The sequence below is a fragment of the Aulostomus chinensis genome, chromosome 1 (assembly GCF_037954235.1).
Source record: "Aulostomus chinensis isolate RoL2024-O1b breed Wild chromosome 1, RoL_Achi_v1.0, whole genome shotgun sequence".
Taxonomy (NCBI): Eukaryota; Metazoa; Chordata; class Actinopteri; order Syngnathiformes; family Aulostomidae; genus Aulostomus; species Aulostomus chinensis.
In genome coordinates this window covers 67,593,699-67,614,795 of record NC_141320.1, presented here as the reverse complement: position 1 = coordinate 67,614,795, position 21,097 = coordinate 67,593,699, and the positions used below count along the sequence as shown (strand labels likewise).

The following is a 21,097-nucleotide window of genomic DNA, read 5'->3' as shown; positions in this document are numbered from 1 at the left end:
CCGCCTCTTCATCAGGAGAATCTTTGTTTGAAAAGCCTTCACACAGGCCAGGTCATTCCTCCACACGGCCAGTTTAGCCAATCAAAGCTCTGCAGCCTAGACGGATGTACATGGATATGATGGCGGTGGACTGCTGGCTGGGGGCGTGGCTGCTTCACGTAGCAGCAGCAGGTTGTGACTGCTAACGTTAGCATCATTAGCGCCCGTTCACCAACTATAAACAGACCCAGTCTGAAGAGCTGCTCGTCTGTCACTGAAGCAGGTTTGTTCAGAGGGAGACGACCATCATCGTCACCTACCGGATTCTGGCAGCAACGAGGAGCTGCTGGCTGATGGTGAAGGTTGACCGTCCAAAGGGGAGGAAGCGACGGAGCAGTAGAGCGACCCCCCAGTTGAACTCAGTCCACTCGCTAATTGTTGCACCAGGCAGGCCGAGGTGTTCGTCATGTTTGAGGCGGTCCTCCTTCGGCAGCAGCTGTTCTTCAGATGTTGCTCTGTGCGACTCCGTCCTCTTCAAATTAAAATGAAGCCAGACTTCCCAGCGTTTTTTGCGGTCCACGTTCAGACGAGTGACGTTCTAGCCATCGGACGCACAGAGAACGCTGAGCGGAGTGATACACGCCCCAAAACAAACTAGTGAGGGCACTCGGAAATGAAAAAGTAATCGAAATTCAAAAAGCTGCTTAACGGTTCTGGAACCGGACGCTGGGAACCGGTTCCATCTCGGAACCCATCCCTAATCATGACTTGGACTCGTCTGGAGTTCACAATCAGTACACATGAACATGTCTTTCATGTCCTGCGGCCTGGTCACATGACACTTTGTTCCCCTTCTGGTTCCTGCAAATGATTTTATTTTTGAACAGTTTGTTTCATGTAGAATAAAGTGATTTTGATGAAACTTTCTGAGGCTGGTGGGTGATTTTTCAGAGGGTTGCTGTGCTGCCCCCCACCCACCCGCACTTCCTCTTTCACCTTCTCTGTTTAGGAAACACCTGTCCGCAGGCGGAGCCGTGAACATCTGCCTTGTCCCCACAGAGCAGCCCCAGCATGCATGAGCGGGCGCGGGGCCCCACCTCTGCACCGCGGAGGCATGGACGCCAACTCCAGGTCGCTCTGCTGTGAGACGCCAGCCGCAGATACGCAAAGCTGGAGTCTTGGTGTCGCGTGGTTCCACCGCTGACTGGAGACGTGCGGCCGTGAAGACCTGCAGCCATGGGCCAGGTGAGTAGCAGCACTCCTGCTCACCGCTGACAGGACGGCAGCGGGCAGGCGCACCCTCCCACCCTCACACACAGAGACTACAAAGATGGACATCACACACAAACCAGAGCAGTGGTTCCCAACCCCTGGGCCGCGGGCCGGTCCCAGGCTGCACAGAAAGAATAACTTCCATGATTTCTGTTTTATCTGTTATCAGTCTGAACGGTGGTCAACTCTCTCCTGACATCCGTCGATGACTCACTCTTGACGCTTGTCCTGGTCACGTGATACGTGAGTGCTAAAATTAAACCCACAATGAGCAAAAAAACTATTTTGGGGGGGAACTTCTTTGCGAAGGAGAAGAGGAGACAGAAGAGCCACAAACCGCCAAGGAATGGATCGGCGGCCCATTGGTCCACAAACCAGGTGACCCCAGCATAGCGATGCCAGAAGATCAACTGCTGGTCATCGCAAATGACGGCGGCCTTGAAGTGTGTTGAGACAACGCCGCCGCCGGGGCTCTGGGTTAAAGCGACGTTGCCATTTCCAGCATCCTGTTTGTGTTTCTGCAGGGCGGCTCCTCCCAGATGGGAGCGTCCCGCTGCCGAGGCCCCAGCTCAGGGCTCCCATTGGCTCAGCCTTCTCGTGAGTGGGTAGCGACCAGTGTTGGGGGCGGAGAGGATGTTCTTCATGTTCTGTGGTTGGCGTGATGCCAGGAGGACGCTGCTGTTGAAGCTGCCTGCGCGTTTGTTTTTATTTTTTGGAAAAACAGGTTTTGTGGGTCGTACCGTTTTATTTTGGTGTATTTATCCACCGCACCTTAAAGGCCGGCCCGTGGGAACCTTGTCCGACATTAAACCGGTCGGCGGCGGTTGGGAACCCCTGGTCTGGAGGAACATGAACTCACTGTGGTTCTGACTCGAGTCCCGCTGGATGTTTGTGCTCAACGTGACCTGTGACTTCCCCAACAGATGAGGGAACGAGTGTGTGTGTGTGTGTGTGTGTGTGTGTGTTGACTCTGTCATGAGTCAACGCCATAAACCCGCTGGACTGTGACACGGTTCCTGGCTCCTCCTCAGTGTCCTCTCAGGGGGTGTCTGGTGTCCCTGAGGACGCCGGCGCTCCACCGTCTGCCTTTGTAGCAGTCAGAACTCTTCACTGCTCAACCGTCTGTTTCCAGAAACACTCGCAGCCCCAGCTGTTCCCAGGGGACATCGTGGAGTATCCCAGGAACAAGTACTTCTCCCACTTCGCCGTGTACTACGGAGAGCGGGACGGTGTGCAGTACGTGGCTCACCTGACCTGCCGAGGTGGGCGTCGTCCTGCAGATTCACCGCCAGCTCAGACGGGTCTCATCTAACCCTTCAAACTCTCCATGTTTGTCAGATTCTGACTCCAAGCTCCCGCTCTTTGGCCGGGCCCTGAGGTCAGAGGTCAAACTTGATCCCCTGGAGCTGCTGGGAAAAAAGTACAAGGTAAGACAGACCAACCCATGTGATCGTCCCCTAACATCTCTTCGAACACCGCGGTGACCTGCGACCCCCCGCAGGTCAACAACATGCTGGACGACTACTTTCCCGCCAGAGACTTCCACAGCGTGGTGAAGGTCGCCATCGACAGCATGATGGGCCACGAGGTGACCTTTGACATCCTGTTCCACAACAGCGAGCACCAGGCGACGCTCTTCAGATACGGAGTGAAGAAGTCTGAGCAGGTGAGCGAGCAGGTGAGCGAGCAGGTGAGCGAGCAGGTGAGCGAGCAGGTGAGCGAGCAGGAGCCGCTTGGCGGCACGTCACGCCTCCCCGGGTCTGCTGAGTGCGTCTCTGTGTTCCAGATCGAGCGGATCTATGAGCACATCATGCCGGCGTGGAAGCGGCTGTTCGAGGAGAAGAAGCTGTGAGCAGCCGCAGGTCCCATCCCCACCACAGAGGGCGCCCTTCCTCTCCCGTGAAGCCAAACCTTCCACTTCACCAGGATGACCTGATGACCCGAGTCTGAATGTCTGTCACCACGTAAACACGAGCTTCCCCATCAAAGGCCAGACTACCAGTGCTGATGTTTATTCATGCTCTGATAGGCAGTACAATGCAGTACAAGTACAAGCAGCACAGAGTACTTCAGTCCTCAGACCGAGAGCTGAAGGCAGAGTCCAGCGTTTCCTCCCAGATGGTTCCTGCTGCTCTTCATCATCATCATCATCACCACCCTGACTGTAAACCCCAGCAGTGACATTAAAGCTGTCAGAGTTCTCAATGTTGGACTTTTCCTTTCATTCCTGGTGAGACTCAGAGGCCCGGTTCTGACCGCCGGATCCTCCCTCCCTCCCTTCCTTCCTTCCTCCCTCCCTCCCTTCCTTCCTTCCTCCCTCCCTCCCTTCCTCCCCCCTCACAGTTTAGGCACCATGTTGACTCCTCCTCCCTTCTTGAACGTCTCCTGCAGCCATGAGATCAGGATGCGGTTGGTCTCCGCCGGCTTCTCCATCTGAGTCCAGTGTCCACACTCCTCGATGTGTCCTCGGCTCAGGTTCTGGACCTGACAGTCACCAACAGAGGCGCGTCAGTCGGAGCAGGAAACACTCACCATTGGTTCTTGATTTCAGAGCCCCGCCCCCTCACCAGCACCAGGCTGCTGTTGCTCTCACCAAGTCCTCCATTCCTTTTGAGAAGGCTGGCAGCAGCACCGGGTCTTTACCTGCCGTCACCATCAGCGCCGGCATCAGCAGCTAACACACACACACACACACACACACACCAGAACTTTTTACTCCCACTTATCAGAACTGGATCTAGAAACTGTTCTGACATCATCAGCCATGACACCATGATGTTTGGTCCCAGTCCATCTGGCTCTTCCAACACTGAGGTTCTAACCTTCCCGCGGGGACGAGAACACATCCACCTCCAGTTCTCCTCGCCGTTCCTGTACCAGTTCAGCTGCCTCCTGTCAAGCACATCAGCAGGGATGAGGGACGCCCTCAGCAGGAGGAATGATGTCATCATCACATCCATCAGCAGGTCACAATTATGACACCAATTATGTGGTGAGACGGAAAATGGTGACGGTAGAAGTGTGTGGCTGACCTGAAGCCCCGCCCCTGGTACTGGCTGACGTAGAAGTCGAGGTCGTGGGGGGTCAGCATGGCGCTAAGGGGCACGTCCTCTGGTAGCCCCACCAACAGCCCCCCTGTCGTAGCAGCAGGCCAGTTAGCTCACTCGCCACCACCACATCACACACACACACACACTCACACACACACACCAAAGGGCGGGTGAGCACACACCTCGAGCGCACACTCCCGCTGTGCTGAGCGCCGGCCGGTTCCGCTGAGGAAGACATCACATGATGAAGATGAGAGTGTGAAGCACGACTGATGCTGCGCTGGTTACTCACGCTGTCCTCGCTGCTGATGAAGAAAATCTTGAACGTTCTCTCCAGGTCCTTCTCCAGCTCGGCCTCCGCCACACCCTAACACACACACACACACACACGCACACACACACACACACACGCACGCGCATGTCCTTCAGTGCAGCAGCTCCCTGTCTGACCGACTCGTGGACTCACAGGTTTTTGGAAGTAGAGCTGGTAGTCAAAGATGGGGAGAGCCTTGAGTCGTTCCCCAGGAGGAAGTGAGGTGTCGACGGGGAACAGAGGTGTGTTCAGAGACGCCACGGCCCTTCACACACACGCAGAGAGAAAACACAGGTGTTAGAGCAGGTGAGGCGCCGGCCCGGTGTCTGGGACTGAAGGAGATCACCTGACTCTCTCAGGATGGAACTGGGCCATGGTCCAGACTAGGAAGCCGCCCCAGTCGTGACCCACCAGGGTGGCCTGAGGGATGGACTGGAACCAGAACACAGGTGAGCCCGAGTCCCTCAGGCGGAGTGTGAGAAGGTGCCCGACTCACCATTTTGTCCATGAACGTGACCAAATCCTGCAGGAACAGGAACAAGGTTTTAGTGGACGCCCCCCTCACCCCCACGTCTGAAAATGGACCAGGACTTCAACGTGTCGGTACCCTGCACAGCTGCTCCAGAGAATACTCCTGGATGTCTGGGGGGGCCGTGGACCCTCCGTACCCCTTCATGTCCAGGGCCAGCACCCTGAAGCCGGCCGCTGCCAGGGCAGGGATCTGTGGGACACACGGGGGGCCACGCCCCCCAGGACAACACTGAAGCCTTTACCAGAGACAGGAGGCGGACAAGGAGCAGGACGAGGCCTAGCTGTACCTGGTACCTCCAGGAGTACCAGCTTTCAGGGAAACCGTGGCACAGCAGAACCGGAGGTCCAGAGCCCATCTCCACGTAGTGGGTGGTCACGGCGGGCTGAGGCACGACACCGTCACCGCCAGATCAGCTGACATGAATGTTTGATAATGAAGAGGAAGCCTTACTCTGATGGTGACGTAGCCGTGGGACACGCCGTCAGGGGTGCAGGGCGCTGGAGGACCGTCCTCAGTGACAGCCTACACACACACACACACACACACACACACTCTCCAGGGTCCAGTGTGTGCAGGTGGGTCCTCAGGTTAGCAGGGTGTCCTACCTGAACTCCAGTGAACCTGACCAGCTCATCCAGAGCGTTGCTCAGATTCTCCACCAAGATGGCTGCCAGCCCTGCGGCCTCTGCCGCCCTCACGCCTTCCTCGTCGGCATCCAGCCACACAGCCTGCAACGCCACATCACCTCAGCCATCTCACCGAGCTGCATCACCTGTCCTTGTGTGTTCCCTCACCTGCTGTGATGTCACTCCCAGGTGCTGCAGGGCAGAGCTGAACATGGCAGGTTCAGGGACCCTGTGACCTGAGCGACAGGACTGGAGGACCAGGTCAAAATGGCCGCCCAGTAGACACAGGAGGTGGGCCGGGCCGTCTCCGGTGGCGCTGTCATCCAGCCAGTGATTGGCCAGCACTGCTGTCAGTAACCCTGATGGGCGGAGACAAAGTGAGCTTGTGGTTACTGGTCACCTGAGCCTCTCACGCCGCCCCGGGCCAGACAGGTCGTGCTGAGGCCGAGCTCAGTGTCGGACCTTTGCAGCGCAGGGCGGCAGCCGTCTGCAGGACAGCTGAGCGGACGTCCGTCGTCGCCTCCTTGAGCTCTTCCAGCAGGCCTTGGATCGACCAATCAGACGGCAGCGTCACACCTCGGATCTCCGCCTCCTTCAGGCACTCCTCGTGGAACGCTGGGACCATCTACACGCACAGAACCAGATCAGTATCCATTCCTGTCAATCAATAGGAGGTCACCTGATCACAGGGACAGTCCAGCCGCTCACCTGAGAGAGCGTAACCTGGCCTCTCTCTGCTCGGGTCATGGCGCTGCTGCTCCCAGACGCCAGGCTGGACAGGAAAGCACTGAAAGCAGAGAGGAGACACACGTCCACTGTCAGACCTGCGTCAGGTGACACAGGTGGGCACTACAGGTAAACCAGCGGTGACATGAAGGTACCGCGGTGGCCTATGTAGACGCGCCCGCCTGCGGATGGCGGAACTGGTCCCGCGACAGGTTCCTGACATGAACACACGTCAGCGTGTACATTGCGGGGGGGGCTCTTACTCTGGCAGCGCCTGCTGCTCCTCCAGCTTGCGAAGAACAGCGCGGGGGCTGGACGGGACCACCACCCCCCAGAAGCTGAACAGCACGGCTCGGGTCTCGCTCATGTCCTCAGCGACCTGCAAGATTGGTGCCGTCGACGTGTGCGCTGTCGCTGGTTTCACCTTTGACCTCTGTACTTTCACGCAGAAGCTCCGCCCACTGTTCCAGCTCGAGCTCGTGTGGCGAATGGAGGATAAGGTGGCGTTAGACACCCTCTGAACTACAACGTGGCCGCCAGCGGCAGCATCCGGGCCCTCCACGTCCTCCTAGCTTCGCCCGGTTCTTTCACGTAGTTTTGGGTTCGGCTGGGAATGTTTGTTTATGTGAAGTTCTACTGCAGTACTACAAGGTTCTCCTGTCATTGGGATTTGTATGTGAAATATAAAATATAACAGTTGGTGTTATTGAAAACCGTATTTTCTAATCCTCTTAAGTGTGGAGAGAGACTTTAGTTCGTAGCTGGTGAACAGTTTTTCACTGCCGTTTCCACCATTTTGTCACTGATCCCCGGATGTACTCAAGAAGTACTTTTTTAACTTTATTTCAAGTTGTTCAAAATAGAAACAATTAAGGCAGATTTTGACATATAAACGTAGCAGATGTCGAAGCAGCTTCTCGAAACAAAAGAAAAAACTAATCGATAAAATGGAGAACAGAGAGAAAGCTCCACTAAAGGGTCCCAATCTCGAGGATCGGACGGGTCCATGAGAGACAACCGTCTCTGGGCGTCTGTTACTCAACAAGTACTTTCAGGGGAGTAGATCGGCCTGTGACACAAGGCGTGTTTGTATGGTCCAGGGGGATTCATCTTGACCTCAGATCATCTTTGGGTGTATCGCGAGACTAACGGTGAAGAATATATGACCTTGGTTTGTATCGCGAGAAAGGCTGACAGACGCCTCTGGGTTTGACGCTGCTGTCTATTTATTTTCTTCTCTTCAGTAAATATCCAGCCAACATGTCAGGGACACGTCGCATGATGTAAATCATTCACTTTGAATCTTATCAATAATTCGCCCGCACTCGTTCTGGCTGACGACAACATGGAGGCCGCTGAAGGTAAGAGAATCTATTAGCTATCGTAGGTAGCTAGATGCTAACTTTAGCTTCGGCAGCAGAGCGTCATGTTAGCTGAACGACGCTCTAATCGGAGCTCTTATTTTACACATCGGATTCCTGCGAGGTTCGGTTCAGGACGGGAAAAGCGTCAAGAAATGATTCGTCAACAGTAAAGGCGACCCAACACTCGCCCTGTGGCCGACATTGATCCGAGACGTGAGAACTCATGTTTGACTGTTGGAAGTAGCCACCTCGGGTTATTGAGCCCACCCTTGCAGTTTACCTGAGTGCAGAGCAAGGTGGGACAGGAAGCTGCGGGGCCGGTGGGAAATGTAGTCGTACACACATGATTCTGTTCAGCTCCGCTCATTTGTCTTTCCTTCTGCCAGGTATCAGCAGCGCCACGCCGACGGAGGAGATGAATGGGGCAGGAAACCTTATGGACTTCCTGGACGAGCCGTTTCCTGACGTGGGCACATATGAAGACTTTCACACCATCGACTGGCTGAGGGAGAAGTCCCGAGACACCGACCGCCACCGTAAGGTATGTGGTCATTTCACACCTGAGCTGCAGCCTGGAGGTCAGGGTTTGATGCTGATGCTCCTCTGCTGCTCCGCAGATCACCAGTAAGAGCAAGGAGTCCATCTGGGAGTTGATCAAGAGCCTGCTGGACGCCTGGTCGGGGTGGGTGGTGATGCTGCTCATCGGGCTCCTGTCAGGTGGGTGACCAGCATCGACGGTTGCTTCTAAACACTGCTGCCATCACCCTGCCTCATTACCTGCCCCGTTCTCCTCAGGTACACTAGCTGGTGTCATCGACCTGGCGGTGGACTGGATGACCGACCTGAAGGAGGGGGTGTGCCTGTCTGCCTTCTGGTACAGCCACGAGCAGTGCTGCTGGACATCTAACGAGACCACCTTTGACGACCGCGACAAGTGTCCGCAGTGGCAGAAGTGGGCGGAGCTGATGACTGGCCACGCTGAGGTCAGATCTGGCTAGAAAAGTCAAAGATGTAGGAAGTAACCCTGGATGTTTTTTGAGTGACAGGCTTGTGATTCCTGGAAGGCAACGTTGCTTTTGTGTTGTTCAAATGGCGTTTTGAGCCCCGTGCGACAAACGCCGTCCAGTTTCCAACTGAAGAGAGGCCTGCAGCCTCCGTAGCCACTGAACCGAGGCTGCGTACGCGAGGCTCAGGATGCTAACATCTGTGTCTGTGCTTCAGGGAGCAGGCGCATACGTGTTGAACTACTTCCTCTACATCCTGTGGGCTTTGCTGTTCTCCTTCCTGGCGGTGTCGCTGGTGCGAGTGTTTGCTCCGTACGCCTGCGGCTCAGGTATTCCGGAGGTGAGAGGTTGCGTTTTTTTGAATGACAGTGAACATGTGACTGATGACGCCTCACAAACACACGGCTGTTAATGCTGCGCTCAGACCAAACAGGAGGTGGGGAAATAACAAATCCCTGTCTGCTTCTCAGATCAAAACGATCCTCAGTGGCTTCATCATCCGTGGCTACCTGGGCAAATGGACCCTGCTGATCAAGACGGTCACCCTGGTGCTGGCGGTGTCGTCGGGCCTCAGCCTGGGGAAGGAGGGGCCTCTGGTCCACGTGGCGTGCTGCTGCGGTAATCTCTTCTGCAGCCTCTTCTCCAAGTACAGCAAGAACGAGGGCAAGCGGCGGGAGGTACAGCGTGCGTTGAAGCGCTCATTTGTGTCGTCTGACCTGGTTGTGGGTGACGCCAGCTAATCTCTGTCTGGTGCAGGTGTTGTCGGCGGCGGCAGCAGCAGGAGTATCGGTCGCCTTTGGCGCACCAATAGGAGGAGTTCTGTTCAGCCTTGAAGAGGTCGGTTCTGACTGTAAAACATTTGGTTAAAGTAACAACATTGGCTTCACCTCCATGTTTCCTGCAGGTGAGTTACTACTTCCCTCTGAAGACGTTGTGGCGTTCGTTCTTTGCTGCCCTCGTCGCCGCGTTCACCCTTCGCTCCATTAACCCATTTGGCAACAGCCGCCTGGTGCTGTTCTACGTGGAGTACCACACGCCATGGTACATGGCCGAGCTGGTCCCCTTCATCCTGTTGGGTGTGTTCGGTGGCCTCTGGGGGACCCTCTTCATCCGTGCCAACATCGCCTGGTGCCGGCGGAGGAAGACCACCCAGTTGGGGAAGTACCCGGTCCTGGAAGTCATTGCAGTTACAGGTATCACCGCTGTCTTAGCGTACCCCAACCCGTACACCCGCCGCAGCACCAGCGAACTCATCTCTGAGCTCTTCAACGATTGCGGGGCGCTGGAGTCCTCGCAGCTCTGCGATTACGTCAACAACCCCAACATGAGCCGACCAGTCGACGACATCCCGGACCGGCCGGCCGGACCCGGCGTCTACAACGCGCTGTGGCAGCTCGCTCTGGCGCTCGTCTTCAAGATCGTCATCACCATCTTCACCTTTGGCATGAAGGTCAGTCCAAGAAGGATGTTGAATGAGTCGCGAGTGTCTTTGGGTTTCTGTAATGTCCAAACTCAGCGTCTGGTTTCCTCTCCAGATCCCATCAGGTCTCTTCATTCCCAGCATGGCAGTGGGGGCCATCGCTGGACGCATTGTTGGCATCGCCGTGGAGCAGATGGCGTACCACCACCACGACTGGATCATCTTCAAGAACTGGTGCCGGCCTGGCGCAGACTGTGTCACGCCTGGACTGTATGCCATGGTGGGGGCGGCTGCCTGTCTGGGTGAGGGGATGCAGTGGCTCCAGTTTGATTGTGTGTCCCACCCTCCGGTCTCTCGGAACAACTCGGTTGTGTCTGCATCCCTTCAGGCGGCGTGACCAGGATGACGGTCTCCTTGGTGGTCATCATGTTCGAGCTCACCGGTGGCCTGGAGTACATCGTCCCTCTGATGGCTGCCGCCGTTACCAGTAAATGGGTGGCGGATGCCTTTGGGAAGGAGGGCATCTACGAGTCGCACATCCAGCTCAACGGTTACCCCTACCTGGACGTCAGGGACGAGTTCACCCACCGCACCCTGGCCACCGATGTGATGCGGCCCCGCCGGAACGACCCCCCACTGGCTGTCCTCACGCAGGACTCCACCACTGTGGAGGATGTGGAGACACTGATCAAAGACACAGATTATAATGGCTTCCCGGTGGTCGTGTCGCGAGAGTCAGAGAGGCTCATCGGCTTCGTCCAGCGTCGGGATCTCACCCTCGCCATCAGTAATCCAGTTTCCTATAGCGCCTGAGCTGGAAGACGTGTCTGTGTTTGATGTTGTTGGAAAATGTGCAGTTAGACAAGTCAATGTGCTGACGTCAAGTCTTCCTCTGTCCCTGCTCAGAAAACGCGCGTCAGAAACAAGATGGCGTGGTCAGCAGCTCGGTGGTCTACTTCACGGAGGACGCGCCGCAGCTGCCGGCCAGTAACCCACAGCCGCTGAAGCTGCGACGCATCCTCAACCTCAGCCCCTTCACTGTCACCGACCACACACCCATGGAGACGGTGGTGGACATCTTCCGCAAGCTGGGCCTCCGCCAGTGTCTGGTCACGCGGAGCGGGTAAGACCAGGACCATCAGCTGGTCCAGCTAACAATATTCTGAATAGGGAGGTTCGGTTTTCTGATCTGTTGATTCTCCCCGTCCAGACGTCTGCTTGGCATCATCACCAAGAAGGACGTTCTCCGTCACATGGCTCAAATGATGAACCAGGACCCTGAGTCCATCATGTTCAATTAGCATGTGTGTTGCGCCATCGCCACGCTGTAAATAGGTGAAGGTGGTGTGATGCTCATGTCCTGCAACCTGTGAAAAGCCCCTCCCACCTGCCGCCAGGCAAGTCCCCACAACGGCACTCCTCCACCACGTGATCCGCTATGTGATTCATCCTTTATATGTCCACTGTCCTGGGCCGCTGTCATCGAGGTACGTGTGACTATTAATCACACAGCACTGGTGCGTCCTGTAACCTGTCCCTCAATGTGTGTCGCACGCCAGCGCCGCTCTCAAAGGCCTGACTAGCTGCTACGCTGGCTACGTCTGTGAGGTTCTGAGGAGGTCGAACGTTCTGAGCTGCTCTGCATGTTTTGTCATTGTTGTATTTTATTTATTTGTCATTTGATTTTTTACCGTTTGTCATAAATGGACTTGTTGACGTGCGTAGAGGGAAAAATAGCCCAGTGGTGCAAAACTGGTCCCATGATGGCTCCTGTAGCAGCTCCATTTAACCCCACGGGCCGGCCTCCTTCAGTCCTTAGATTTTCAGCACGGACGGAACCTAAATGCTCCGACGTGATCGTGTGGCGTGAGGTTGTTTCTCAGCGGCCGAACTCCTCCAGCTGAGTTGGCGTCGCCGTTCTTTCCGCATTCCGGGAGCTGACGGCCTCGTGGTCTCCTGATGGCATCTGTAGCGTTTGAGTCGTTTCAGTCACTTTGGCCACAGCTGCATGGAGACTGAAAACTGGGGCGTGGTCTTCTCCTCGGTCACATGTCGCCACCAGAGCCGAGGTGGATACACGTCCGGTGTTCCCGGAGCAGCTGCCTCTGCTAGATCATCGCTGTCAACCGTTGCAGCAGCAGCTGTCGTCATGACGATTCCTGTCATGCTACAAGCTCAAATTAAAGGGAAAGAGTGCAGCTTGGAGCGCTGCAGCTTGTAAAGGGTGGAAGTGCCAGGACGAGTCTGAGGCCCTCAAACGTTTGAAGCTCTTCATTGTGGAAAAGTTTAGGCTCCAGGATTTGATTCATCATTTCGGCAGGGGTGGGCAACCATGTGCCATGGAGGGCCGGGTTTACACTGTAGCAGTGATTCCACTGATGAACACACCTTCAGCCACAGAAGAGTGTTCATCAGTGGAATCACTGCTACAGGCTTAACACACCCCTCCCTTAGAGGAACTGTCCAGGGTACCCAGAGCCAGACCAGGATCCAGACCCCACCTGGATGTCCGTGTCTGGCTCTGGGTACCCTGGACAGTTTCTCCTCAAACCCGACGTGTTCATTTAACCAGAAAACAGCTTGACCAGCTTGTGCGAGGCCGGCAGCGGTGAATCACATGATGGGGGGGGGGCTGCTTGTCAGGAGCTAAACTGCTGCTTAGAACTGAAGATACAAACTTTGAACACGGCTCAAACATGCAGCCGAACGGTTAGAAGTCTGGCTGCTAATCAAAGTTGTCTGAAGGGTTCCCCCTTACGCCTGTGACACGTGACTCCCGGCCCGCCCTCACGCCGCCCCAGACCGACCGGGTCTTCAGGAGGGTGTTGGCCGGCTCCCTCAGCATCGCCTCTGCTGCTGCTATGAAGGAAACACTGGAGGTGTCCGAAGGGTCTGCTGGGAACAAACGGCATCATTTTGAAGACTTGAAAATAGTTCCTCTAAAGGTGGAAGACCTCATTGTTCCAGTGACGTCCAGCGTCTCGACTGTTGTGAAGGAGCGACGTGAAGCTTCTCTTCATGTCGTTGCAGCGCCAGCGTGAGTCGGTCGATGCCAAGAGAATGTAGACCAGTTTATTTATGACTGTTGTTTTTAATGTCTCCATGCACTAATAGAGCCCTTGTTACTTTGTACTTTTATTTATCAGACGCATTACTGACACATGGTACGGATACTTGCACTTTCATTTGGATTTGATGAAAATAAAAGTGAAGTTCTCTTCCAATGGTGAAGGCACTCGCTTTGCTTCTGCTCATGTATTTAGTTTTCATTTTGAAACCTGTCTTTTGAATGCTGAAGGAAAAAATAGACACTTTCAAAATTGTGTGAAGACATTTTTAATGTGTGATAATAAAAATCTATCAATCCTTAGCTTATGGTAGGATTCAAACTTTTGAAAACTAACCTACACTACAATATCCTGACATGCCCGTCAGTTACTGATGACCTGAAATCAATCAGGAACAAAGATCTGAATGGTTCTGATATGGTGGTTCTGGATATATAACCCTAACCCATATAACCCTAACCCATATAACCCTAACCCTATAACCCTAACCCTATAACCCTATAATAACCCTAACCCATATAACCCTAACCCTATAACCCTATAACCCTATAATAACCCTAACCCTATAACCCTAACCCTATAACCCTATAACCCTATAATAACCCTAACCCATATAACCCTAACCCTATAACCCTAACCCTATAACCCTATAACCCTATAATAACCCTAACCCATATAACCCTAACCCTATAACCCTATAACCCTATAATAACCCTAACCCATATAACCCTAACCCTATAACCCTAACCCATATAACCCTAACCCTATAACCCTAACCCTATAACCCTATAACCCTATAACCCTATAACCCTATAATAACCCTAACCCATATAACCCTAACCCTATAACCCTAACCCTATAACCCTATAACCCTATAATAACCCTAACCCATATAACCCTAACCCTGTAACCCTAACCCTAAATAACCCTAACCCTAGTTGTCAAAAAATCCCAGAAAACAAACTCATACACTTTGTTCTCTCCGCTGATGAAAAGTAGGTTAACACACAAATAACACACTGAATACACCACGTGACATGAATCTAAGGACACAACTGTGTGTGTCTGTGAGAGAGAGTGAGAGAGACGATGACACACGAGGACTGGAAGATGGCGTCTTCACTCAAGCCTTGTTCGATGTGGGATCAATTCTCGTTGATGAAGTCGCTGGTGAGGGTGACCTCATCTTCCTCCTGAGGGTTCGGTGCCCCCCCCCTCCTCCTCCTCTTCCTCCTCCTCCTCCTCCTCGGCGCCCCGCTCCAGGTTGGAGTAGTAGTCCAGCGCCCGCTGCACTGGCTCCAGGATGTGTTGCTGCAGGACGAGAGTGATTAGCTCCCGGGAGAGCAGGTGAAACACGAGAGCTCCAGATGAAGGTACCTCCAGACAGGGGAAGAGCTTGGTGAGCTCCATGAAGAGCGGCAGCAGGACAAAACGGATGAAGTTGGTCTGAGAGGACGGCTTGGACACTTTGTCTCGGTCCATGAAGGGGGTCACGGGAAGACCCTTGAGCTTCTCTGTGTCACTCTGCAGTCCAGAAAACATGCAGAGATTTGAGACATTTGGACAAAACCCAGTTCAACAACTTCTCCCAACTTCCGTGCTCGGTCCTTGGGTCGGGTCCTGTCTGGGTTCAGCCCTGGGGTCGGGTCCTGTCTGTGCTCGGTCCTGGGGTCGGGTCCTGTCTGTGCTCGGTCCTGGGGTCGGGTCCTGTCTGGGTTCGGCCCTGGGGTCGGGTCCTGTCTGTGCTCGGTCCTGGGGTCGGGTCCTGTCTGTGCTCGGTCCTGGGGTCGGGTCCTGTCTGGGTTCGGTCCTGGGGTCGGGTACTGTCTGTGCTCGGTCCTGGGGTCGGGTCCTGTCTGGGTTCGGTCCTGTCTGGGTTCGGTCCTGGGGTCGGGGCCTGTCTGTGCTCGGTCCTGGGGTCGGGTACTGTCTGTGCTCGGTCCTGGGGTCGGGGCCTGTCTGTGCTCGGTCCTGGGGTCGGGTCCTGTCTGGGTTCGGTCCTGTCTGGGTTCGGTCCTGGGGTCGGGGCCTGTCTGTGCTCGGTCCTGGGGTCGGGTACTGTCTGTGCTCGGTCCTGGGGTCGGGTCCTGTCTGGGCTCTGTTCTGGGGTCGGGTCCTGCCTGTGCTCGGTCCTTGGGTCGGGTCCTGTCTGGGCTCTGTTCTGGGGTCGGGTACTGTCTGTGCTCGGTCCTGGGGTCGGGGCCTGTCTGTGCTCGGTCCTGGGGTCGGGTCCTGTCTGGGTTCGGTCCTGGGGTCGGGTACTGTCTGTGCTCGGTCCTGGGGTCGGGTCCTGTCTGGGTTCGGTCCTGTCTGGGTTCGGTCCCGGGGTCGGGGCCTGTCTGTGCTCGGTCCTGGGGTCGGGTACTGTCTGTGCTCGGTCCTGGGGTCGGGTACTGTCTGTGCTCGGTCCTGGGGTCGGGGCCTGTCTGTGCTCGGTCCTGGGGTCGGGTCCTGTCTGGGTTCGGTCCTGGGGTCGGGTCCTGTCTGGGTTCGGTCCTGGGGTCGGGTCCTGTCTGTGCTCGGTCCTTGGGTCGGGTCCTGTCTGTGCTCGGTCCTTGGGTCGGGTCCTGCCTGTGCTCGGTCCTGGGGTCGGGTCCTGTCTGTGCTCGGTCCTGGGGTCGGGTCCTGTCTGTGCTCGGTCCTTGGGTCGGGTCCTGTCTGGGCTCTGTTCTGGGGTCGGGTCCTGCCTGTGCTCGGTCCTTGGGTCGGGTCCTGTCTGGGCTCTGTTCTGGGGTCGGGTCCTGTCTGTGCTCGGTCCTTGGGTCGGGTCCTGTCTGTGCTCGGTCCTGGGGTCGGGTCCTGTCTGGGTTCGGTCCTGTCTGGGTTCGGTCCTGGGGTCGGGGCCTGTCTGTGCTCGGTCCTGGGGTCGGGTACTGTCTGTGCTCGGTCCTGGGGTCGGGTCCTGTCTGGGCTCTGTTCTGGGGTCGGGTCCTGCCTGTGCTCGGTCCTTGGGTCGGGTCCTGTCTGGGCTCTGTTCTGGGGTCGGGTACTGTCTGTGCTCGGTCCTGGGGTCGGGGCCTGTCTGTGCTCGGTCCTGGGGTCGGGTCCTGTCTGGGTTCGGTCCTGGGGTCGGGTACTGTCTGTGCTCGGTCCTGGGGTCGGGTCCTGTCTGGGTTCGGTCCTGTCTGGGTTCGGTCCCGGGGTCGGGGCCTGTCTGTGCTCGGTCCTGGGGTCGGGTACTGTCTGTGCTCGGTCCTGGGGTCGGGTACTGTCTGTGCTCGGTCCTGGGGTCGGGGCCTGTCTGTGCTCGGTCCTGGGGTCGGGTCCTGTCTGGGTTCGGTCCTGGGGTCGGGTCCTGTCTGGGTTCGGTCCTGGGGTCGGGTCCTGTCTGTGCTCGGTCCTTGGGTCGGGTCCTGTCTGTGCTCGGTCCTTGGGTCGGGTCCTGCCTGTGCTCGGTCCTGGGGTCGGGTCCTGTCTGTGCTCGGTCCTGGGGTCGGGTCCTGTCTGTGCTCGGTCCTTGGGTCGGGTCCTGTCTGGGCTCTGTTCTGGGGTCGGGTCCTGCCTGTGCTCGGTCCTTGGGTCGGGTCCTGTCTGGGCTCTGTTCTGGGGTCGGGTCCTGTCTGTGCTCGGTCCTTGGGTCGGGTCCTGTCTGGGCTCTGTTCTGGGGTCGGGTCCTGTCTGGGTTCACTGATCTCAAAGGGGATATCCTGCTCCTGTATGTGTGACCCAAGTCCCGTTCTACTGGATTTGATTCTGGACTGAATGTGTTGGAACTCAGAGGTCCAGGTCCCCCTCACTGTACCTCCTTCAGTCTCAACCCATCACTTCCTGTCTAATGTGAGTAGAAACCTGGTTGAAGAACTCCTGCAGCAGACAGTCCAGCCAGGGCTCGGCCACGGCCATGGGCCGGGCCTCGTTGGAGATGTCGCTCACCTTCACCAGGATCTTCATCAGCTGCAGGAGCAGAACTCAGGTCAGCACAGTCACCTGAGCTTCAGCTCAGCTTCAACACACTCAGGTGAACAGCAACAGAAACACACACTTCATCAACAGAAATATGCTTTTATTGTGCAGGAGGGTCAGAAGTGGTTCACGTGAACTTGGTTACCACTTCCTTGTGGTCCTTGTTGGTGAAATCAAACACCGGCTGGATGACCTTGAAGCGGTTGAGGATTTCGTTGTGCCGCGCCATGTCGGTGGCCAGAATACATCTGAAAAGGCATCATCTTTAAAACACAACACAGCGTGAGCGAGACGTGGCGGCGAGGTCGGCGGCTCCTACTTGATCATTCCTCCTCGGATGTGCTTGTACTGCTCGGCCGTCAGGTTTTTCAGGATGTTGCACTCCGGCTGCAAAACAGTTGGACACCTGCATGTTTACGACTTTGAACGATTCGAGGGTTTTTCTGTCATCGCAAACAGGAAGAGTAGGAGGGGATGCGACCTTGGCCAGGATGCCGAATGCGACGGCGCAGTGGTGGTTCTCCAGCGGCGAAATGTCATTGTAGCGAAGCGCCAAGTCAGTCTGAGCGTTGATCTGTACAACATGAAACAGGTGAGCAAGCGAGGCCAGGACAACAGGGACGAGGCGGGATGAGGCGGCGTGAGCCAGCACCTGGTACACGTTGTTGTAGCCGGGGTGGTCCAGGTCGTGGCACAGGGCCGAGGTCAGCATGATCAGCAGGTCGACTCTGGCCAGCTGCTTCCTGAGATCAGTCAGCCAGATCAGCCCGTACATCTGCCAACGACACGCCAACAGCCTTACCGCCATGACACCCGACCAACGTGATCACGTGACTCCGCCCCGCTGCTCCTACCATCTGAGTGACGCAGAAGCAGTGCTGGAAGTTGTGGAAGGGGATGTTGTTGTAGTGGCAGTAGACCTGGAACAGGAAGTTCTGGAGCACGTCCAGCTCGATGTGGAAGGCTGTCAGGAAGTCCAGGTCGGTGAACATCACCTGCAGCAGCACCAGCATCTCCGCCTCCTCCCACTGCCTGGGAGGATGAGACAGGTGAGTGTGTGTCAGCGGGGCCCAGGTGTGTGTCCGGGGCTTCTACTCACCAGTTGTCAAATACGGGAGTTTTGAGATGCTCTCTCACCTCCTCAGTCACCTGCAGAGAACTACGGCAACACAGAGGGGACGCCCCACATTAACACTCAAAATAAAACCCTCCACCGCCTCTCGCTGTGGGACCAGACCTCATGTTGAGGAACTTCCTGCGGACTTGCTGGCGCTCCTCTTGCACGCTTAGCTGAGGTGTTTTGGCCGTCATGGCGAACTTGGAGAGCTGGCGCTCGCTGCCGTCCCTGAACAGACCCATCCAGCTCAGGTGCTTCACGTTCTGTGGGGACCAAACGTGTATGTTTAGTGCTCTTGTGTTATGGCCAGTGCTTCCCGCCACGCCACCAACCTCCAGCTTCCTCTTGAACAACTCCACTTGGCCCGTCAGCTCACACATGATCTCTGGCGTCTTCCCCGCGTCCTCCAGGACTTTGTTTTCCAGGTGATGCAGCCTGAGTGCACAGACAGGAAGTGAGGGTGGGTCCTTCTCACTGACACCAGCCAGTCTACATGGACTCACCTGCACTCCATGTTGTCTAGCTCCGCTGCCATGGCGACACCTGCATTCAGGCAAGGAAAGACTCGATGTCAGAGAGACGGCCATCTTTTCTTGTGAGCATCACAGCGGAGGATCGGCGCTCACCCTTCAGCTCGCACGCCACCACCTCCAGCCGGTAGCACGAGTCCCTGCTGTTGGCCTCCAGCTGGGGGGAGATGTTCACCACGCTGCCGTTGGCTTTGTACATCTTCAGGATGTGGTGAGGTCCCGCCTCAGCCGCCGCCCGGAACACCTCTGTCAGACCAGGGCACAAGCGCTCACCCGTCACTGGAACACACGCCGGCCCACAGAGCCCTCCCTCCTCCTCCTTTCTGTCCAGTTTAGGGCTTTGCTTTTTGACTCGTTTCCTGGTAAAAGTCTTGTTTTCAAATTCCTACCAAACTATACATTCTAAATAAAGTTTAATTGCTAGGATAAAATATTTTTGAAGTTTTCAATGTTTTTGTGATCATCAGATTCTTTCGTATAATTTAATAGAATTTGATATTTTTTGTTTGTCTTTTTTCCACGGAATTCATCTGAAATATTTTCAAGAACATGAACAGATCCACCGAGAGAGAGAGACAAATACGTTTGACTAACTCGTCCACAAAGAGAAGAGTGGATATTTCTGATGAGGTGGAAGTCATGACCCCGGTCAGCTGTTCACACGGGAGCTCAAGGGAACTTCATCGACTCCCGGCTGCTCTGGGGACTCCAGATCCAGAACCTCAGGTGTGCACCAGCAGAACCTTCACAGGTTCTCCGGGGATTTGTGTCATGGCCCTGCTGAGGTCAAGAGGCTCATGGCTGGAGCCCCTGGTCCCTGGGCTCTGGAGCGCCAAGGACCTCTTTACCCTGACAACCTGTCAGCGCCACATGGTGGTGGAGTCCTCAGGGCCAGAGGCGCCGGCATGTTCCTGCGCCGGTACTTGAGACTCGGTGATGAGTGTCAGTCAGTCGGCGAGACGTTCACTTTTTAAAATGTTTGCGCGTCGATTCCAGATCAGTTTGTTTGTTCAGGTTGTTAGGATGAACGTGACAAACGCCATTTTGAACATTTTGCTCTCATTTGATGCCGCTGTCCTGCTTGAGTCTGGAATTTGAGAGAATGGAGATCTGAGTTCGTCAGTCTGTCCTCTTAGGAATCGACAGTGATGGACGGCTGCATCTGTGTATCCCCAACCCCCCACCACCAATTCATATGAATGACATCACGAGGGTGGAGATGAAATCCTACCTTTGACCTCGGCAGCAGAGCAGTCGCCTCCGAACTCTGCCTGCTCCAGCCTCCCGTGGACCAGAAAGTGGATGATTTTCGTTGTCATTCTGGATCCAGGAGGGACGTGACAGGCTCCTGAGGGACGGCACGCCTCTGACAGGCTCAGGAGCACCTGCGAGTGACAGGCTGGCCCTCACCCCTCCACCAGCCACGTTCACCCCTCCACCAGCCACGTTCACCCCTCCACCGGGTCTCTTCATTCACCCCTCCACCAGCCACGTTCACCCCTCCACCGGGTCTCTTCATTCACCCCTCCACCAGCCACGTTCACCCCTCCACCGGGTCTATTCATTCACCCCTCCACCAGCCACGTTCACCCCTCCACCAGCCACGTTCACCCCTCCACCAGGTCTATTCATTCACCCCTCCACCAGCCACGTTCACCCCTCCACCAGGTCTATTCATTCACCCCTCCACCAGCCACGTTCACCCCTCCACCAGCCACGTTCACCCCTCCACCAGCCACGTTCACCCCTCCGCCAGGTCTATTCATTCACCCCTCCACCAGCCACGTTCACCCCTCCACCAGGTCTATTCATGCACCCCTCCACCGGGTCTATTCATTCACCCCTCCACCAGCCACGTTCACCCCTCCACCAGGTCTATTCATTCACCCCTCCACCAGCCACGTTCACCCCTCCACCAGGTCTATTCATTCACCCCTCCACCAGCCACGTTCACCCCTCCACCACGTCTATTCATTCACCCCTCCACCGGGGCGATTCATTCACCCCTCCACCAGCCACGTTCACCCCTCCACCAGCCACGTTCACCCCTCCACCAGGTCTATTCATTCACCCCTCCACCAGCCACGTTCACCCCTCCACCAGGTCTATTCATTCACCCCTCCACCAGCCACGTTCACCCCTCCACCAGGTCTATTCATTCACCCCTCCACCGGGCCCTTTTCACTCTTCAAC

The 21,097-nt window shown here is 55.9% G+C and overlaps 4 protein-coding genes across 10 annotated transcripts; 2 read left to right on the top strand and 2 right to left on the bottom strand.

Moving 5' to 3' along the window:
* The first annotated feature begins 1,072 nt into the window (after positions 1-1,072).
* Positions 1,073-3,456, top strand: plaat1l (phospholipase A and acyltransferase 1-like). Of its 3 annotated transcripts, none has more exons than XM_086202686.1 (5): positions 1,073-1,224; positions 2,384-2,513; positions 2,590-2,678; positions 2,753-2,917; positions 3,038-3,456. In XM_086202686.1, the coding sequence occupies exons 1-5, from the start codon at positions 1,216-1,218 to the stop codon at positions 3,101-3,103; spliced, it is 459 nt and encodes a 152-aa protein (XP_086058812.1). In that variant the 5' UTR covers positions 1,073-1,215; the 3' UTR covers positions 3,104-3,456. The 3 variants fall into 3 exon arrangements, with proteins under 3 accessions (XP_086058812.1, XP_086058811.1, XP_086058810.1); XM_086202685.1 differs by having other exon boundaries at positions 2,753-2,929; XM_086202684.1 differs by having other exon boundaries at positions 2,753-2,941.
* Positions 3,457-3,588: 132 nt separating this feature from the next.
* On the bottom strand, positions 3,589-7,330 carry ephx2 (epoxide hydrolase 2, cytoplasmic). Of its 2 annotated transcripts, none has more exons than XM_086202642.1 (17): positions 6,762-7,330; positions 6,481-6,559; positions 6,235-6,397; positions 5,941-6,131; positions 5,752-5,874; positions 5,597-5,668; positions 5,433-5,528; positions 5,222-5,335; positions 5,111-5,137; positions 4,961-5,046; positions 4,768-4,879; positions 4,594-4,668; positions 4,484-4,526; positions 4,284-4,386; positions 4,074-4,143; positions 3,819-3,925; positions 3,589-3,735 (listed from the first exon to the last, which is right to left on the bottom strand). In XM_086202642.1, the coding sequence occupies exons 1-17, from the start codon at positions 6,863-6,865 to the stop codon at positions 3,723-3,725; spliced, it is 1,578 nt and encodes a 525-aa protein (XP_086058768.1). In that variant the 5' UTR covers positions 6,866-7,330; the 3' UTR covers positions 3,589-3,722. The 2 variants fall into 2 exon arrangements, with proteins under 2 accessions (XP_086058768.1, XP_086058767.1); XM_086202641.1 differs by having other exon boundaries at positions 3,845-3,925; positions 6,762-7,323.
* clcn4 (Cl-/H+ antiporter 4) lies at positions 6,405-13,517 on the top strand. Of its 4 annotated transcripts, XM_086202624.1 has the most exons (13): positions 7,254-7,649; positions 7,743-7,859; positions 8,249-8,403; positions 8,480-8,579; positions 8,658-8,845; positions 9,084-9,206; positions 9,337-9,543; positions 9,623-9,703; positions 9,771-10,316; positions 10,402-10,588; positions 10,675-11,073; positions 11,193-11,409; positions 11,497-13,517. In XM_086202624.1, exons 2-13 carry the CDS (start codon positions 7,844-7,846, stop codon positions 11,585-11,587), a joined length of 2,310 nt encoding a protein of 769 aa, XP_086058750.1. In that variant the 5' UTR covers positions 7,254-7,649; positions 7,743-7,843; the 3' UTR covers positions 11,588-13,517. The 4 variants fall into 4 exon arrangements, with proteins under 4 accessions (XP_086058748.1, XP_086058751.1, XP_086058750.1 ...); XM_086202622.1 differs by lacking the exons at positions 7,254-7,649; positions 7,743-7,859 and adding an exon at positions 6,405-6,614; XM_086202625.1 differs by lacking the exons at positions 7,254-7,649; positions 7,743-7,859 and adding an exon at positions 6,911-7,170.
* A 744-nt stretch (positions 13,518-14,261) lies between these two features.
* LOC147272880 (high affinity cGMP-specific 3',5'-cyclic phosphodiesterase 9A-like) lies at positions 14,262-20,307 on the bottom strand. The gene is made up of 14 exons (XM_086202650.1): positions 20,136-20,307; positions 19,001-19,150; positions 18,878-18,917; positions 18,707-18,809; positions 18,495-18,637; positions 18,357-18,416; positions 18,112-18,289; positions 17,910-18,032; positions 17,739-17,831; positions 17,577-17,644; positions 17,403-17,505; positions 17,144-17,248; positions 14,732-14,878; positions 14,262-14,665 (listed from the first exon to the last, which is right to left on the bottom strand). Exons 1-14 carry the CDS (start codon positions 20,221-20,223, stop codon positions 14,537-14,539), a joined length of 1,530 nt encoding a protein of 509 aa, XP_086058776.1. The 5' UTR covers positions 20,224-20,307; the 3' UTR covers positions 14,262-14,536.
* Between the last annotated feature and the right edge of the window lie 790 nt (positions 20,308-21,097).